We start from the raw sequence: 20,141 nt of genomic DNA, 5'->3' as shown, positions 1-20,141 counted from the left end.
GAGCTGAAGGCCGCTATTGAAGCATCCTGGTCTTCCATAACACCTCAGCAGTGCCACAGGCTGATAGCTTCCATGCCACGCCGCATTGAGGCAGTAATTGCTGCAAAAGGGGCCCCAACCAAGTACTGAGTACATATGCAGCTTCTACTTCTCAGAGGTGCGATATTGTTCTATGTACAATCCGTGTTTTATTGATTGCATGGAATATTCTCATTTTCTGAGATTGTGGATTTGGGGTTTTCATGAGCTGTAAGCCATAATCATCACAATGATGACAAATCACGGCTGGAACTATCTTGCTTTGCATGGAATGAGTCTCATATATTAGTTTCACCTTTTAAGTTGCTGCACTGAAATCAATGAATGAATGCACCAGAGTCTCATTGTTCCAGTTTCACCTGTACACAACGTATGCAGAAACAGGATATTACAGAGCCAACGCATTTTGGGGGGTCAGCAATCGCCCCTTCATCAGGGCTTAGAGTGAGAATTGGATGGGATATAGAGAAGGGGTGACAAACTGGTGGCCCTCCAGCTGTCCCATCCTACCTCTGCCGTTGGGAGTCATGCTGGTAACTGTCAATCATCCAATGCCTCATGGGACTTGTAGTTTGGCAACAGCTGGAGGGCCACCAGTTTGACACCCGTGATATGGAGTGTGTGGGCGTAGAACGGAGCTGCCTAAGCGGAACTAAACCCATCAATCAAATGGTTTTCCAAAAACAGGTTCAAGGCTGCGAATGACAACAGCCACAGTTGCTTGACCTCTCAACTAAACTGTAATGCCATTTGGACTCATAACTGATCACATGTGCAACACCATGGCAACTGAGGATCAAACAGAGGCCAAGATGGAGATTTCCTTGGCTGTGGAGGAGAGGAGGGTTTAGTTCCATCAGGTAAGAATTTTTTTTTTTTTTTTGGTATGATTACATTGGTCCAACCTGGCACAATGGTCATGGTAAGGAGTCGCATCTCATAGCTGAGGGATCCCCGTGGAAGCTGAAAATCACTGGAGGAGGAGCTACTACAGAGATAGCCATGGTCTTCTGGGTCCTGTGCCTCTGCACACTGACCAAGGGAGGGGGGGATGGGGGATTGGCTTGGCCCTGCCATGATTGTATGAGGTGGAGATCATGATGTCACCTCCCTGCTTCTCCACCTTGTCCAATCAGAGAATGTCTTAAAAAAAAAAATACAAGTTTTCAAAATGGTGGCTGTGCCGCTCAGGACCTGGAAGATCACAAGGCAACACTGTAGTAGACTTGAAGCTTCCACATCCCATCGCTCAGGTATGAGGTCTATACAGTGCAGGAAATGCGTATTTGCCCCCCCCTGATGCTGAATGTTCCCCCCTCACACAGAAACGATCGGTCTAACAATGGAATGTTCGCCCCTCACACAGAAACGATCGGTCTAACAATGGAATGTTCGCCCCTCACACAGAAATGATCGGTCTAACAATGGAATGTTCGCCCCTCACACAGAAATGATCGGTCTAACAATGGAATGTTCGCCCCTCACACAGAAATGATCGGTCTAACAATGGAATGTTCGCCCCTCACACAGAAATGATAGGTCTAACAATGGAATGTTCGCCCCTCACACAGAAACGATCGGTCTAACAATGGAATGTTCGCCCCTCACACAGAAATGATCGGTCTAACAATGGAATGTTCGCCCCTCACACAGAAATGATCGGTCTAACAATGGAATGTTCGCCCCTCACACAGAAACGATCGGTCTAACAATGGAATGTTCGGTGTAACACTGAGAGACAGAATACAACAACAAATTCAGCAGAAATGCGTCTAACAAATGATGACTGATCTGCATGTTCATGAGGGAAAGAAGGATTTGATCCCCTATCATTCAGCAGGATTTCTGGCTCCCAGGTGTCTCTCATACAGGTAACAAGCTGAGATTAGAAGCAGTCTCTTAAAGGGAGTGCTGCTAATCTCATTGTGTTACCTGTATAAAAGACACCTGTCCACAGGAGCCATCAAACCATCAGATTCCAAACTCTCCACCATGGCAAAGACCAAAGAGCTGTCCAAGGATGTCAGGGTATATCCATGGAGGGGCACACAGACCTCTACAGGCTAGACAATGTCACCCTGACTGCCATTAGGTATGGGGATGAGATCCTTGGACCCATTGTCAGACCCTACACAGGTGCGGCGGGTCCCGGGTTCCTCCTGGTGCAGCAGGTCCCAGGTTCCTCCTGGTGCAGCAGGTCCCAGGTTCCTCCTGGTGCAGCAGGTCCCAGGTTCCTCCTGGTGCAGCAGGTCCCAGGTTCCTCCTGGTGCAGCAGGTCCCAGGTTCCTCCTGGTGCAGCAGGTCCCAGGTTCCTCCTGGTGCAGCAGGTCCCAGGTTCCTCCTGGTGCAGCAGGTTCCAGGTTCCTCCTGGTGCAGCAGGTTCCAGGTTCCTCCTGGTGCAGCAGGTTCCAGGTTCCTCCTGGTGCAGCAGGTCCCAGGTTCTTCATGTTGGGTTGTCCACAGCCCACAAAAGGAGGCAGAACAATACTATGAAGGAAGCAGAGGCTATGGGGGAGGGGAATTCCTGTTTGGGGGTACCATTTGCTCGTTTCCCTCCCCCTTCCACCCCAGAGACACACCCTCTCTCATCACCGACACCAAAATAAAAAATAAAAACTGCATTTTTTATTGCTCAGGACGGAGAAATTTGGGATAAAAACACACAAAACATGGATATGGCAATTTCCTTCTCCGTCAGGAGTGCAATCAGACTGTTCTGGAAGACGAAGGGTTAAACCAAAACCGCCAGCGGCACAAAAAGGGCCCCTTCCCCCATGAGAAGCAAGGGGTCCCCGGCTCCCACGTGGAAGATTGGGTGCCAGCAGGGGGCTCCTCTTATACCCCCCAGACTGCTCAGATCTAAAAGGAAAGTTCGGCGGCAAATCAATGTGGATGATGTGAAGGGAGAGAGCCCCTCCTGGGAGGTACTTCCAGATTAAGTCCAGCCTTTGTGGGCGGGACATCGCAGACAAGGACGTCCCAGGCGGAGACTCTCAGTCCATTGTATCCGGATTTAAAAAAAAAAGTGGTTATTAGCGTCTACATTTTTTTTGGGGGGGGCGCAGCCGGTCTTTTCTTTTGGAAGGGTGACCCCGCTGGCGGGTTTGGGTTGGGCTCAGGGCGGGAACCGCGGAGAAAACCGTATAAAAACACAAACGCAATTACCAAAACATTTTTCACGCAAGTCTTCAGACATTCAGGAGGATTGTGGCGTGTGTGTGCGTCGGCGGGTCCTCGGGGGAGGTGCAGGTCACAGTGTGTGTCGCCGTGGCGGGATATAGCACCTGCAGCGGCAGTGGCGTCGCACACAATTCCCTGGATCAGTCGATGGACGTCGATCCTCCTGTAGGGGTAAATCCTGTCATTTCAGGTACTTATTGCTTTGTAGAGGGGGGGCCGGGTGCAGCAGCGTCCCCCCCACCCCACCCCCATCGTACCGTCGTTATGGTCCATTCCTGGAAGAGGCGGGGCAGTAGGGGGGGATATGCAAAGTAGAAGACAGACCTCTCCCCCGCACTGGGTCAGTGGTACAATCCCATCAGAGTCACATGAGGCTCTTATTTGGCATCTGTAGATTAAAGGACCCCCCCCCCTCCCCTCCCCCATAACAGTCAGTGGCTCATTCAGCGTCGCGCAGCACCAGCGTGCGCTCGCCATCGTTGTCAGTCCATCTCCATCGACATGAGCCTGCGATGTTCCCGCCTCTTCTCCTGGACCGGCTGCGCCTTGCAGCAGTAGCGGGAGCTGCAGTATCCAATCAGGCAGGAGAGGAGGCCGGCCACCAGCGACAGGCCGGCTCCAATCAGCAGCGGGTATTTGAACGCGCTCAGCACTGCGGGAGGAAAAAAAAAATAAACGATTTGTCAGGATTCATAATTACCTGCACTACCTATGTGTGGCCATTAGGTGGCGCCATCACACAACAATCCCACCATGAGGCTGGTAGGACCCCCTTCTGGACAGACCTGGTACTACACACACCATACAAAATGCAATGCCAGCCAATGGTCTGCCAAATCCAGAGACCCCCGACTACTGAGCTGACAATGCTGACCCCCCCCCCCCACCCCACTGAAATCACAGCTTCCAGGACTATGGAACACCTCCCTCCTAGGTTACTGAGGTGGGAAGGGGCAAGGCGGACTATGTAACTATGCATTCTGGACTACATAACACCTCCCTCTTATGGTATTGAGGTGAGAAGGGGCTTTGGAGATAAGAAGGGAAGGGGCAACACTGCACACTGGACTACAGAACACTTCACCCCCTACAGCACTGAGGTGGGAAGGGGCAAGGTTGGACTATGTAACTATGCATTCGGGACTACATAACACCTTCCTCTTATGGTATTGAGGTGAGAAGGGGTACAGGAGTTTACGGAGATGAGAGGGGGAGGGGGCAGAGTGGACACTGGACTACAGAACACCTCCCCCTACAGTACTGAGATGAGAAGGGAAGGGGCAAGGTTGGACTATGTAACTATGCATTATGGACTACATAACACCTCCCTCTTATGCAATTGAGGTGAGAAGGGGCAACGCTGGACTACAGAACACGTCCCCCCTACCGTACTGAGGTGGGAAGGGGCAAGGTTGGACTATGCAACTATGCATTCTGGACTACATAACACCTCCCCCTCTTATGGTATTGAGGTTAGAAGGGGTACAGGGGGTTTATGGAGATAAGAGCTCTCCACGTGCAGACCCCGGAGCGTCTCTCCCAGGATGCAGTGGTGGGTCCCCTCTCTGGTGGGTGGTGCGGGTTCTACCCAGAGTGCCGGTGCTGCAGCGAGCGAGGAGACCTCTCTCACCCCTTTGGTTTTTATATTAAAGATATCTCCGCGATTCTGCTGAGCCCCTCCCGCTGCAGCACTCTGCTACACCTCCTTGTTCTGCAACTCCAGTCCCCCCCCTACAGATTCCTTTGTCCTTCCTGCAGTCCTCATACACCCCCAGAGCGCCCCCTGTGTCCGCTGTTTCCACACACTGCACTGATGATGCCCAACCAGCCTGGAACACAGACACGGCGGTGGCGTATATTTACTTACAATCCATCCTGACGGTCATGGGCACGGGGGAAGAAGTCACGCTCTCCTGCCTGCTCCAGCCGCCCTCGCCGGTCCTCACCCAGGGGGTCACCGTACAGTAATGGCCGCCGGCGTCCTCCTCCTCACAGCCGTACACCCGCAGCCGGTACTCCATATCGCTGATCCGCTCCAAGGCCACCTCGCTGCTGCTGTTCCTGCGGCTGTGCTTGACCTGAGCCGTGCGATCCGTCTCCCCCAGGAGCACCACGGAGCCACTCGGGTTCTGGACGAACCAGGAGACCTCGAATGCCATGTCCGCTGCAGAGAAAATGAGAGGTAAGGGGGGGGTCGGGGGGGGGGGGGGTAGCTGCAGGGTCGCTGCTGGAAGGGGGGGGGGGAGCTAAGAGCTGCAGAGTCACTGTTGGGAGGGGGAACTGAGAGCTGCAGGGTCTCTACTGGGAGGGGGGGGGGGGGGAGCTAAGAGCTGCAGAGTCACTGTTGGGAGGGGGAACTGAGAGCTGCAGGGTCTCTACTGGGAGGTGGGGGGGAGCTAAGAGCTGCAGAGTCACTGTTGAGAAAGGGGTGGGGGGGGGGTTGGGCGAGCTGAGAGCTGCAGGGTCAATGCTGGGAGGGGGGAGCCGAGCTGCAGAATCACTGCTAGGAGGGGGGGTGGGGCTAAGCTGCAGAATCACTGCTAGGAGGGGGGTGGGGCTAAGCTGCAGAATCTCTGCTGGGAGGGGAGGGGGAAGCTGAGAGCAGAAGAGCCACTGCTGGGAGGGGAGGGGGAAGCTGAGAGCAGAAGAGCCACTGCTGGGAGGGGAGGGGGAAGCTGAGAGCTGAAAGGTAACTGCAGGGAGGGGTAGAGCTGCAGAGTCACTGCAGGGAGGGGTAGAGCTGCAGAGTCACTGCAGGGAGGGGTAGAGCTGCAGAGTCACTGCAGGGAGGGGTAGAGCTGCAGAGTCACTGCAGGGAGGGGTAGAGCTGCAGAGTCACTGCAGGGAGGGGTAGAGCTGCAGAGTCACTGCAGGGAGGGGTAGAGCTGCAGAGTCACTGCAGGGAGGGGTAGAGCTGCAGAGTCACTGCAGGGAGGGGTAGAGCTGCAGAGTCACTGCAGGGAGGGGTAGAGCTGCAGAGTCACTGCAGGGAGGGGTAGAGCTGCAGAGTCACTGCAGGGAGGGGTAGAGCTGCAGAGTCACTGCAGGGAGGGGTAGAGCTGCAGAGTCACTGCAGGGAGGGGTAGAGCTGCAGAGTCACTGCAGGGAGGGGTAGAGCTGCAGAGTCACTGCAGGGAGGGGTAGAGCTGCAGAGTCACTGCAGGGAGGGGTAGAGCTGCAGAGTCACTGCAGGGAGGGGTAGAGCTGCAGAGTCACTGCAGGGAGGGGTAGAGCTGCAGAGTCACTGGAGGGAGGGGTAGAGCTGCAGAGTCACTGCAGGGAGGGGTAGAGCTGCAGAGTCACTGCAGGGAGGGGTAGAGCTGCAGAGTCACTGCAGGGAGGGGTAGAGCTGCAGAGTCACTGCAGGGAGGGGTAGAGCTGCAGAGTCACTGCAGGGAGGGGTAGAGCTGCAGAGTCACTGCAGGGAGGGGGAGCCGAGCTGCAGAATCACTGCTAGGAGGGGGGGGGGGGGAAGCTGAGAGCTGCAAGGTCACTGCTGGGGAGGGGAGGGGGGAGCTGAGAGCAGCAGAGCCACTGCTGGGAGGGGAGGGGGGAGCTGAGAGCAGCAGAGCCACTGCTGGGAGGGGAGGGGGGAGCTGGAGAGCAGCAGAGCCACTGCTGGGAGGGGAGGGGGGAGCTGAGAGCTGAAAGGTCACTGCAGGGAGGGGTAGAGCTGCAGAGTCACTGCTGGGAGGGGGAGCAGAGCAGCAGAATCAGTGCTAGGCGGGGGGGGGAGCTGAAAGCTACAGAGTCACTGCTGGGAGGGGGGGGTGCTGAGCTGCAGAGTCACTGCTGGGAGGGGGGGGGTGCTGAGCTGCAGAGTCACTGCTGGGAGGGGGGGGGGTGCTGAGCTGCAGAGTCACTGCTGGGAGGGGGGGGGGTGCTGAGCTGCAGAGTCACTGCTGGGAGGGGGGGGGTGCTGAGCTGCAGAGTCACTGCTGGGAGGGGGGGGGTGCTGAGCTGCAGAGTCACTGCTGGGAGGGGGGGTGCTGAGCTGCAGAGTCACTGCTGGGAGGGGGGGGTGCTGAGCTGCAGAGTCACTGCTGGGAGGGGGGGGTGCTGAGCTGCAGAGTCACTGCTGGGAGGGGGGTGCTGAGCTGCAGAGTCACTGCTTGGTGGATGTGGGGGAGGGGGGGGAGCTGCAGAGTCACTGCTGAGGGGGTAGGAGGAGCAGAGCTTCTAAAACACGGCTTGGACAGGGAACAGAGGGAGCGGAGCGAACAAGATTTACGCGCTTCTAAAAATGGTGGCTGTGTCAGAAGTTACAAAATAATTTGCTGAAATTACCTGGATCCACGGCTGGCCCATCGATGGTTATGATGCACCAGAACTCGGACCTCTCACCGCGGTAAACGCTGGGGCTGTCTGAGCGAGCGGTCACATTGAAGACTGGTCCTGATTGGAGGAAGGAAAGTGACATGGTGAGGACAATGGACACAAGGTAACCATTTACTGATTCAGATGACAACTTACATCTTAGACCAACAGGGGGCACACCAGGCCAATCAACCCTAGGATGAACTTCTAAATGTCCCCTATTGCTGGGCCTGAGAGTAGGCCAATGCCAAGGGGTCCTCACTTATTGGAGATTCATATGCCCCCCCCCCCCCTCATTATTTGCTCTGAGAATGGGCTGGGGATGGAGTAATCGCCTATTTTACACTTGCATCTCTCCACAACATTCAGACACTGGAGACAATTGTGCCCTTGTGGTAACAGTTTGGTGAAGACCCTTTTCTGTTCCACCATGACTGTCCCCTGTGTACAGAGTCATAAAGACGTGGCTGGACCAGTTTGGTGTGGAGGAACTCCGGTGTCCTGCACAGAGCTCTGGCCTCAACCCTACTGATCACCTTTAGTATGAGGTCTTCTCCATCCCAAAAGGTGTTCAGTAGGTTTGAGGTCATAGAAGAACTCTAGTGTCCTTTACAGAGCCCTGACACCAACCCTACTTTTGGAAGACTTTTCATATGAGGTCTTCTCACACATCTGTATCTGTCCTTAACCCTACGGAACACCTTTGGGATGAACTGGAACGTAGATGGTGAGCCAGGTCTTCTCATCCAACATCAGTACCTGACCTGACAAAATCTTGTGGGAAGTCTACCAAGAAGAGGTGGAGGTCATAGGCACAAAGGGGGAAGCAGGCGACTCCATATTAAACGGCCACAGGACGAGGTGGCAACTCCATATTAATGGCCATTGGGGGTGTGGGAGCAACTTCATATACCTCCAAAATCTTGTGGGAAGTCTACCAAGAAGAGTGGAGGTCATATGTAAGCTGGTGACTCCATATTAATGGCCATTGGGCGAGGGGGCAACTCCATATACCTTCAAAATCTTGTGGGAAGTCTACCAAGAAGAGTGGAGGTCATAGGTACAAAGGGGGAAGCAGGCGACTCCATATTAACGGCCACTGGACGAGGGGGCAACTCCATATTAATGGCCATTGGGGGTGTGGGAGCAACTTCATATACCTCCAAAATCTTGTGGGAAGTCTACCAAGAAGAATGGAGGTCATAGGTACAAAGGGGGAAGCAGGCGACTCCATATTAACGGCCACTGGACGAGGGGGCAACTCCATATTAATGGCCATTGGGGGTGTGGGAGCAACTTTATATACCTCCAAAATCTTGTGGGAAGTCTACCAAGAAGAGTGGAGGTCATAGGTACAAAGGGGGAAGCAGGGAACTCCATATTTATGGCCATTGGGGGTGTGGAAACAACTCCCTATACCTCCAAAATCTTTTGGGAAGTCTACCAAGAAGAGTGGAGGTCATAGGTAAGCAGGTGACTCCATATTAATGGCCATTGGGTGAGGGGGCAACTCCATATACCTTCAAAATCTTGTGGGAAGTCTACCAAGAAGAGTGGAGGTCATAGGTACAAAGGGGGAAGCAGGCAACTCCATATTAATGGCCATTGGGGGTGTGGGAACAACTCCATATACAGTTGTGGCCAAAATTATTCAACCCCCAATGCTGTAAAGGGGTTTAGGGACTATAGTGTACATTTGGAATTGTATTCAGAATCAAATCCTACAAGGACGTTGTAACTACCCAAATGCAACTAAAATGACATCAATTGTTTATGTAATACAGTAGTAAATGGTTCTTATGTGGTTTCTTCATTGCCACAATTATTCAACCCCTTAAAGACTACCACTCTGAAGAACAGAGGTTCATACAGGTGCTTTCCATCAGGTATTGAAAACACCTGTGGATGTCACCGAGCAGCAATCAAGCATAATAAGCACCAATTAGGCAGCTTTAAAATGACTGTGATACTCAGCTCCTTCTAGACATTTACTGGTGTGGTTACAAACATGGTGAAGGCAAGAGAATGGTCCAGGAAGACAAGAGAAGAGGTGATTTCTCTTCACAGGAAGGGCAATGGCTATAAGAAGATTGCAAAGATGTTAAACATACCAAGAGACACCTTAGGAAGCATCATTCGCAAATTCAAGGCAAAGGGCACTGTTGAAACGCTACCTGGTCGTGGCAGAAAGAAGATGCTGACTTCGACTGCTGTGCGCTACCTGAAGCGTAGAGTGGAGAGAAGTCCCCGTGTGACTGCTGAGGAACTGAGAAAAGATTTGTCAGATGTGGGTACAGAAGTTTCAGCCCAGACAATAAGACGCACACTGCGTAATGAAGGCCTCCGTGCCAGAACTCCCAGGCGTACCCCCTTGCTGTCTCCAAAGAATAAGAAGAGTCGACTGCAGTATGCCAAAAGCCATGTGGACAAACCACAAAAGTTGTGGGATAGTGTTCTGTGGACTGATGAAACAAAATTAGAACTGTTTGGGCCCATGGATCAACGCTATGTTTGGAGGAGGAAGAACAAGGCCTATGATGAAAAGAACACCTTGCCTACTGTGAAGCATGGTGGAGGGTCAATCATGCTTTGGGGCTGTTTTGCTTCTGCAGGTACAGGGAAGCTTCAGCGTGTGCAAGGTACCATGAATTCTCTTCAGTACCAGGAGATATTGGATGGAAACGTGATGCAGTCCGTCACACACCTGAGGCTTGGGAGACGTTGGACCTTTCAACAGGACAATGATCCCAAGCATACCTCCAAGTCCACTAGAGCATGGTTGCAGAGGAAAGGCTGGAACATTTTGGAGTGGCCATCGCAGTCACCAGACTTAAATCCGATTGAGAACCTCTGGTGGGACTTAAAGAAAGCAGTTGCAGTGCGCAAGCCTAAGAATGTGACTGAACTGGAGGCCTTTGCCCATGAAGAATGGGCGAAGATACCCGTAGATCGCTGCAAGACACTTGTGTCAAGCTATGCTTCACGTTTAAAAGCTGTTATAACTGTAAAAGGATGCTGTACTAAGTACTAAGATTGAATGTCACTTGGGGGTTGAATAAAACTGATAATGCTGTGAGCACAGAAAAGACATTTGTGGTTATTTCATTATAACTGTTATGTTATATTTGTCTGACCTACAAGTGCCTCTTTAATGTAAATGTAAGCAAGATGACTGAATGATCAAAAGCAATGTCAAACTGGCCAAAACACTCAATTTCAGTGGGGGTTGAATAATTTTGGCCACAACTGTACCTCCAAAATCTTGCGGGACATCTACAAATTAGAGTGGAGGTCATAGGCACAAAGGGGGAAGTAGGAGACTCCATATTAATGGCCATTGGGCGAGGGGGCAACTCCATATTAATGGCCATTGGAGGTGGGGGAGGGCAACTCCACATGGACAGCCAAGGGTTTGGAATGGAATACCCAACAGGCCCACATAGGTACGGTATAAAGATGAGGTGTCCACAGACTTTTGATGATATAGTGTCTATCTTTACTATTCGATCATCCAACACCAACCACCATCATCACCACCACCACCACCACCCCCCTCCCAGAGACCCAACATGTCATCGTACCTGAATTCTGGAACTCCAGCTGTACAGGATTTGTGGTCCGATTCTGCACCATCCGCCACACCCCGCCCCCGCCTTGTGTCCAGGCGGACATCGCACACCGATAGGCTCCACTGTTATGGTTCTGTGCCTGGTACAGTCTGAAGATATAGACGCCCTCCTTCCCTTTCTCCAGAAAGGTATTACTGCCTTCGGGCAGCTTCCGATGCGCCACCCCCTCGCGGTTCAGAGAGATGACTGTGACGGGGGGCTGACTGGGGTCCTGGGGTGTCAGCGTCACCTGCACTGAGTATTGGGGGAAGGGTATGTTCTTAGGTTGCACCGTGCATATCATCTCGAAGGTTCCTCCTGCTGCAGACACCGCCTGTATTGGCCTGGCGTTAACGACGAGGGACGATTCTGCAGGAAGAGGAGAAGCAATCAGATGGGTGTACAAAGATCCAGAGCCACGAATGTAGACCCCCCCCCCCCCCCCCCCATGGGGCGAACACTGGAAACTGCTGGAAGAAAAACTGAAGCCTCATAGTAACAGAGAACCTCGATCACCAAAGGGTTTAGTACATTGCAGCCCTCCAATACAGATCTGATTGGCCTGAGGGTGTCAATGGGTGCCACCATTAAACCTGCCACAGTTGGTCCATTATGTCAACGGCAAAACGGCCCCATGGAATGCAATTTCCCAAGATGCAACAGCACAAGCAGAACATAGGAGGCGCCACATACAGTGCAGGAAAGAAGGATTTGATCCCCTATCATTCAGCAGGATTTCTGGCTCCCAGGTGTCTCTCATACAGGTAACAAGCTGAGATTAGAAGCAGTCTCTTAAAGGGAGTGCTGCTAATCTCATTGTGTTACCTGTATAAAAGACACCTGTCCACAGGAGCCATCAAACCATCAGATTCCAAACTCTCCACCATGGCAAAGACCAAAGAGCTGTCCAGGGATGTCAGGGACAAGATGGTAGACCTACACAAGGCTGGACTGGGCTACCAAACTATGGCCAAGCAGCTTGGTGAGAAGGTGACAACAGTTGGTGCAATCATTCACAAATGGAAGAAACACAAAACAAGTGTCAGTCTCCCTAGGTCTGGTGCACCATGCAAGATCTCACCTCGTGGAGTGTCAATGATCATGAGAACAGTGAGGAATCATCCCAGAACTACACGTGAGGATCTTGTCAATGATCTCCAGGCAGCTGGGACCACAGTCACCAAGAAAACAATTGGTAACACACTACGCCGACAAGGACTGAAATCCTGCAGTGCCCGCAAGGTCCCTCTGCTCAAGAAAGCCCATGTCCAGGCCCGTCTGAAGTCTGCCACTGAACATCTGAATGATGCAGAGGAGGACTGGTGGGAAGTGTTGTGGTCAGAGGAGACCAAAATCCAGCTCTTTGGCATCAACTCAACTCGCAGTGTTTGGAGGAGGAGGAATGCTGCCTCTGACCCCAAGAACACCATCCCAACTGTGAGACATGGTGGTGGAAAAATTCTGCTTTGGGGGTGTTTTTCTGCTAAAGGGACATGACAACTGCACCGCATCAAAGGGACGATGGACGGGGCAATGTACCATCAAATCTTGGGTGAGAACCTTCTTCCCTCAGCCAGGGCATTGAAAATGGGTGGTGGATGGGTGCTCCAGCATGACAATGACCCAAACAGGAGGAATGCTGCCTATGACCCCAAGAACACCATCCCAACTGTCAAACATGGTGGCTGCTCGGGTGTTCTCAGCTACGGAGCCCAACCCAAACATTAACAGATCGGCGTGATGGCCGGGAGGAAGACACGCATTGTACAGACTATGGGAAGCGTGTACATGTAGAGATTTGGTTTCTTGTGGGAACATCTCATTGCACGTCACGGCTTAATGATGGAAGTGTTTGCACAAGGCTGGCGTGTTGTCCTTTAAAACAATAGAAGCCAAGACGGGATTGGTTGGGATTGGCCTATGTACCTACAATCAGCCGAGATAATCCACCTCTTCAGTCCTCCCATTGTTTGGAGGAGCTCCTGGATGAATACCAGACCCAAGTTTTATAGAAATTGTGTCAACAAGAATCAACAAGACAAAGAAGACTTTTGTAGCCAATAGGGCGCCTCTCTGCTATGGGGATTGCCCAGTAGCTGCACCCCCTCCTCCCCCAAGGTGCTTCAAGACGCAGACAGCAAACAAAGCCGCTCAACCACCCCGGTGACACCATGACACCAGCGTACGTCATACACAGCAGATGGGAAGGTGTGAAAATCTGAGAAGCCAACTGTCAGCCATCAGGTGGAAGCGATCGGGCGGTTGCACATCCACCATCATCGCTTCCTTCCACCCCAAATAGTGTGGAATCCCCCCCCCCCCCCCCAGCCTTAGTTCCTGGGGTTCCGTTGTCCCACCTACAGACCCAGGACCTGGCATGGCAAGTGCAGCCAGGTAGAGGGGAGGGAGACCAGTGGACGTCTGCTTCACTGACCCCGCCCTATGTTATTACATCATTTCCGGGTTCAAAAAAGGGAAAACATGTAATTTACACCCAAGCAATTGACCCCTAACACCCCCAACCCCCCCGAAAAAAAAAAATTAGGGTTCATTTATGACACTAAACGCCCTGTGTGTGTTAATTTTCTATTTGTGTAAAGGGGCCCAGCAGATGCCCAGCTCAGTGGTACCCTCGCTCAGCAGATGCCCAGCTCAGTGGTACCCTCGCTCAGCAGATGCCCAGCTCAGTGGTACCCTCGCTCAGCAGATCCCCAGTTCGCTGGTAACCTTGCTCAGCAGATCCCCAGCTCACTGGTACCCTCATTCAGCAGCTCCCCAGCTCTGTGGATTCCCCAGTTCAGTAGTAACCTCCAGCTCTGCTCCTCCTCCACTCAACAGAAGCTTTATTGAAACTTAAAAAAATCAACACACACAGGGCATTTGCCAAGTTACTAAAGCTTCTGCTGAGTGGAGGATCAGCAGAGCTGGGGGTTACTACTGAACGGATTCCCCAGCTCATTGGTACCCTTGTTCGGCAGATCCCCAGCTTATTAGTACCCCCAGCTCTGCTGATCCCCGTTCCTTTGCAACCCCCAGCTCTGCTGATTCCCCGTTCCAAAGCAACCCCCAGCTCTGCTGATCCCCCGTTCCAAAGCAACCCCCAGCTCTGCTGATCCCCCGTTCCAAAGCAACCCCCAGCTCTGCTGATCCCCCGTTCCAAAGCAACCCCCAGCTCTGCTGATCCCCCGTTCCAAAGCAACCCCCAGCTCTGCTGATCCCCCGTTCCAAAGCAACCCCCAGCTCTGCTGATCCCCCGTTCCAAAGCAACCCCCAGCTCTGCTGATCCCCCGTTCCAAAGCAACCCCCAGCTCTGCTGATCCCCCGTTCCAAAGCAACCCCCAGCTCTGCTGATCCCCCGTTCCAAAGCAACCCCCAGCTCTGCTGATCCCTCGTTCCATAGCAACCCCCAGCTCTGCTGATCCCTCGTTCCATAGCAACCCCCAGCTCTGCTGATCCCTCGTTCCATAGCAACCCCCAGCTCTGCTGATCCCTCGTTCCATAGCAACTTCCAGCTCTGCTGATCCCCTGCTCAGTAGTACCCCCAGCTCTGCTGATCTCCCATTCTGTAGTAACCCCTAGCTCTGCTGATCCTTTGGTTTGCTGTTGTCCTCTCTCTGTGGTCCCTGCTCACCTCCCGCTATATTGTTCCCACACTACACACCACATGTACCATTGCTGGTTTCTACTGCTTTGGTCCCCCAGCTCTGCTGATCCTCTGCCATTCAGTGCTCTCTCTCTCTCTCTCCAGTGCCCGCTCGGCCTCGGGCACCTGACATGTGCTTTCTTCTAGTTGCTCTGCTCCGGACCCTGTTCACCTTTCTGCTACTCCAAGCTGCACACCAGATTTGACGTCTGCACCAGACACTCCCAGAATATATACACAGGAACCGGAAGTGACTGCTGACGACGTCTTTCCAGTTCTCTTGTTGGTTTCCTAGTGCGCCCTGGGATATCCCATACTTGCAATACCTCCAAAAGCTGAGTAAAAGCCAATGAAAAGCTGTAGGTGCCGCTAGCAGGTGTGGTCATAGACATCTATGGAGGCTTTGAAGACGCTTTGAAGCACCATGAAAGGGACACGAGGTCTAGTTCTTGAAGCGAAGCAAACGCAACAGTGTGAACAGGACTGCAAGGCAACCATTTTATTTAGTGATAGAAGCTTTGATCGGCATTCAGTTATCCAGAGTCCTGTTCATGAAGGAGATTGTGGACCAGCGAGAACAGAAGATAGGTGATGGTTGGAGCCTTCCTGCTGCATGGAGACATCTGCCAATGTGCATTGCTGGGAAAGGACAGGTAACACGTCTGTATGTGACTTTGTAGCACTCCGTATGTATTGTGTTCATGTAACTGTAGGTAGCATGTAGCATGTAACATGGGCAGTATTCTTGTTTCCTAAAAAGTACATTAACTGCCTCCCGCCCGCCATACAAGGGAATGGCGGGTACAAGGCGGTTCTCTCCTTCTGGGAGGAAGTCATATGATGTCCTCCCACTCTAACCGCGTGTGTGTGCCCCCCCCCGGGCGCTCAGTGCGGCAATCACCAATCAACGGAAAGAGCCAGCTCTGTCATGTGATCAGCTGTGTCCAATCACAACGATTGCATGTAAATAAGGATAAGCCAGTTATCAGCATTTCTCTCACCAGCTGTCATGAGAGGAGAAAATCGGCATTCCTCAGAGGGGACATCACACTATTCATCAGGGCACTCATGATCAATGTAGCCCCATCAGTGCCACCTGCCAGTGCCTACCAGTGGCCATCAATGCCACATATCAGTGCCTACCAGTGCACATCAATGCCACATAGTGCCCATCTGAGCTGCCTTTCAGTGCCAACTATCAGTGCCACCTATCGGTGCCAGTCAGTGCTGCCTATCAGTGCTCATCAATGCCACCTGCCAGTGCCTACCAGTACCCATCAATGCCACCTGCCAGTGCCTACCAGTGCCCATCAATGCCACATAGCAGTGCCTACTGCAATGCCACAGTGCCCATCTGAGTTGCCTTTCAGTGCCACCTACCAGGGCCATATATGAGTGCTGCCTTTCAGTGCCCATCAGTGATGCCTGTCAATGCCCATCAGTGCCACCTACCAGTGCCTCCTCATCAGTGCCCATCACTGCAACCTCATTAGCGCACATCAGTGATGGAGAAAAATCACTTATTTACAAAATTTTATAACAAAAACTAAGAAAAAAACTTTTTTTTTTTTCAAAATTTTCAGTTTTTGGTTTGTTTAGAAAAAAAATAAAATAAAAAAAAATAGTAAAACCCCCCAGAGGTAATTAAATACCACCAAAAGAAAGCTCTGTCTCCAAAAAAATGATAAAAATGTCATATGGGTACAGTGTTGCATGACCGTGCAATTGTCATTCAGAGTGTGACAGCACTGAAAGCTGGAAATTGGCCTGGGGGGGGAAGGGGGTAGATGCGCCCGGCGGGCAGGAAGGGGGTAGAAGCGCCCGGCGGGCAGGAAGGGGGTAGAAGCGCCCGGCGGGCAGGAAGGGGGTAGAAGCGCCCGGCGGGCAGGAAGGGGGTAGAAGCGCCCGGCGGGCAGGAAGGGGGTAGAAGCGCCCGGCGGGCAGGAAGGGGGTAGAAGCGCCCGGCGGGCAGGAAGGGGGTAGAAGCGCCCGGCGGGCAGGAAGGGGGTAGAAGCGCCCGGCGGGCAGGAAGGGGGTAGAAGCGCCCGGCGGGCAGGAAGGGGGTAGAAGCGCCCGGCGGGCAGGAAGGGGGTAGAAGCGCCCGGCGGGCAGGAAGGGGGTAGAAGCGCCCGGCGGGCAGGAAGGGGGTAGAAGCGCCCGGCGGGCAGGAAAGGGGTAGAAGCGCCCGGTGGGCAGGAAGGGGGTAGAAGCGCCCGGCGGGCAGGAAGGGGGTAGAAGCGCCCGGCGGGCAGGAAGGGGGTAGAAGCGCCCGGCAGGCGAGGGGTAAATATACTGCAGGGTTCATTACCTAGAATTCAACAAACAGCTGAAACAGAATCCAGAACACAGCGCCCCACGTGGCCCTCCTGCGATATTACATCTCCTTACCTTCTGTGGCCCAGTTGACCACGACGGGTTCGGAGATCTCCTGGCTCACCAGTGTCCAGCTGTTGTCCAGCTGCTGCTTCCACACGGTGCCCATGCAGTGGTAGCTCCCCCGGTCCTCCTCCGATGTCCACTGGATACGCAGTGCGAAGGTTCCGGGGTCCCGGCGGGAGAAGATCACCTCGCCCTTGTCCAGACGCTGTTGGTACTCCTCTCCCGCCTGCAGGGTCCAGTCCTGCTTCATGGAGCCCACCAATACGGACGTGTCGGGGTTCTGGGACGATGAGAAGTACCAGGACACGGACAGACGCAGGTTCCCCGAAACAGTCAGGCGGCACAGGAGCTCCGTGGGCTCATCTGACATCTGGGGCAGAACCGATGTGTTCAACTTCACCTGGAGGTCCGGCACTGCGGAGATGGAGGGAACGGGAAGTTAGTGCGGGAAATACAGAGAGGTGTTCCTAACCCCCCCCCTCTCCCCATAGATATCGGGGTGTAATAGGGAGATCACAGGAAAACACAGATAAGGGTGTAACAGAGATATGAGGGAAAGGCAGATGGGGGGGGGGGGGTAACAGATATGAGGGAACGATAGACGGGGGTGTAACAGAGAACACAGGGAACGGTTGACGGGGGTGTAACAGAGAACACAGGGAACGGTAGACGGGGGTGTAACAGAGAACACAGGGAACGGTAGACGGGGGTGTAACAGAGAACACAGGGAACGGTAGACGGGGGTGTAACAGAGAACACAGGGAACGGTAGACGGGGGTGTAACAGAGAACACAGGGAACGGTAGACGGGGGTGTAACAGAGAACACAGGGAACGGTAGACGGGGGTGTAACAGAGAACACAGGGAACGGTAGATGGGGGTGTAACAGAACACAGGGAACGGTAGATGGGGGTGTAACAGAACACAGGGAACGGTAGATGGGGGTGTAACAGAACACAGGGAACGGTAGACGGGGGTGTAACAGAAATCACAGGGAACGGTTGATGGGGGTGTAACAGAGAACACAGGGAACGGTTGATGGGGGTGTAACAGAGATCACAGGGAACGGTAGACGGGGGTGTAACAGAGAACACAGGGAACGGTAGATAGGGGTGTAACAGAGATCACAGGGAACGGTTGATGGGGGTGTAACAGAGAAGACAGGGAACGGTTGATGGGGGTGTAACAGAGAATACAGGGAACGGTAGACGGGGGTGTAACAGAGAAGACAGGGAACGGTTGATGGGGGTGTAACAGAGATCACAGGGAACGGTTGATGGGGGTGTAACAGATCACAGGGAACGGTTGATGGGGGTGTAACAGATCACAGGGAACGGCAGATAGAACTTCCATATGATCCAATCTGATCTGAGACGGTGAAGATTGCTAAAACCTTCCAATATATTACATGGCCGCGTCAGAGAGGAAAAGTTTTATTTCATCCAAAAAGAGCGCACAAAAAAATCCCGCAAGGTGAGCGGATTATATTCCTGGACGAGCCGCGACCACACACTGAGTGAGCGCAGCTGGCGAGACACGGAGGCTGCTGGAGGGGAGCACTGATCCCACACCTCCATCCCCGAGCGGTGGGAGCCCCTACAGGGGAGCACAGACACCAGGATGACACGAAGACCAAGAAATCGGATTATATTTTGCCTTCGCTGGTCTCTCCTTTCCTGTCATGATAATAAAATCTTTCCATTTTCACAACATACCCTATGATGTCATCACTGGGTCTCTGTGCTTCTCGAAGCAAAGCAGGCAGATCATGGCTAAGTGGAAGGGGCCGGCAGGATGCTGTACATAGCTGCCTGAAAACATCACAGCGCCCCTACCTCCTCTCAGAGGCCCTCATGCATGATTTCACATCATCCAGCTTTGTACACTACAAGGAATTTAAACCCACAGCCGATTCTTGCCTGCTTCTGTTCTGTAGGTACCAAGAAACAGTGATTCCTCCTACTGTTGTGTGACACCAGGACAGGAAGTGATGAAAAAGTTCCTCTTGGGAACACAGAGCAGTAGAGGTTCTAACCCTTCCTCACTCCATTTCAAACTGAAAAAAAAAAAAAAAAAAAAAAAAAAAAAATGGGTCGGAGTTGGCCCTTAAACGACATAATATCTTGGGCTGCCGTCGCATTTATTGCACCTTTGGAAATTGGAGATTTCGATTAATGAGATTCCGGAGGTCTGAGCCGATCAGGTGCGGCTGGCGGGATTGGACGCGCCGAGGCGAGGAGCGCTAATCACGTAACCCAGCAGGAGGTCGGATGTAGGAAGGGAGAGTCAGCCGAGGTTGACGTGCAGAGCGAAGAGGCTCAATCTACTTTTATTAACCCGAAAATAAAAAAAAAAAACAATAAATAACCCCCCCCCCTCCCACCAGACACCCCCGCAGCCCCAGCACTGACTTCCAAAATCACTTAATTAAATAAGTAAAAGGATCAAATAATCAAAAATAAAAATGATAAAGAATGACGAGATAATAAATTAAATAGAACAAAAATAAATTAAAATGAAATAAAACCATCTCCATTTTTTTTAATTAACTGGAGACCCCCCACAGCCTTGGTGCTGCCATGTCAAAAAAAAAAAAAAAAAAAAAAAAAAATTAAAATAAAGAAAAATTTTAAATAAAATAAATATAAGAATACAAAAACAATAATAAAAAAACAAAAATAATAATAATAATAAAAATACAATAAAAACCTACTTTTTAAAAAATAAACCGAGAACAACCCTCCAAATGTAGACAACCCCCCAAAGCTCTGGCATTGCCATCCCCAATGACATAAAAAAAAAAAAATTATGTATATTTAAAAAATTAAACCTCCCCAATTTTATTTTTTTTATTTATTTATTTTTTTTTTTAACATAAAACAAAGACATCCCCTCCTCAGACTGGAGACCCCCGTAGCCTTGGTACTGACCACCCCAATGATTTAATGAAAAAAATTAATACAAATAAAAGAATAA

General features: G+C 52.1%; 1 protein-coding gene across 1 annotated transcript in view; it reads right to left on the bottom strand.

Moving 5' to 3' along the window:
* Positions 1-2,642: 2,642 nt before the first annotated feature.
* The window catches only part of LOC149431258 (prostaglandin F2 receptor negative regulator-like), a gene marked incomplete at its 5' end in the record, with an annotated part of 34,038 nt that continues 16,539 nt past the window's right edge, over positions 2,643-20,141 (bottom strand). Inside the window, 5 exons of the mRNA XM_089665746.1 lie at positions 2,643-3,871; positions 5,087-5,383; positions 7,507-7,614; positions 11,118-11,513; positions 17,176-17,580. Of these exons, the coding sequence (XP_089521872.1) occupies positions 3,702-3,871; positions 5,087-5,383; positions 7,507-7,614; positions 11,118-11,513; positions 17,176-17,580 (1,376 nt within the window). The remainder of the gene's footprint in view (positions 3,872-5,086; positions 5,384-7,506; positions 7,615-11,117; positions 11,514-17,175; positions 17,581-20,141) is intronic.

This window comes from Staurois parvus, unplaced genomic scaffold (genome assembly GCF_062004578.1).
Source record: "Staurois parvus isolate SC_StPar_1 unplaced genomic scaffold, SC_StPar_1.0 ptg002320l, whole genome shotgun sequence".
Lineage (NCBI taxonomy): Eukaryota > Metazoa > Chordata > Amphibia > Anura > Ranidae > Staurois > Staurois parvus.
Note: the sequence above shows the minus strand (reverse complement) of the source record. Positions and strands in the feature narration are given on the sequence as shown.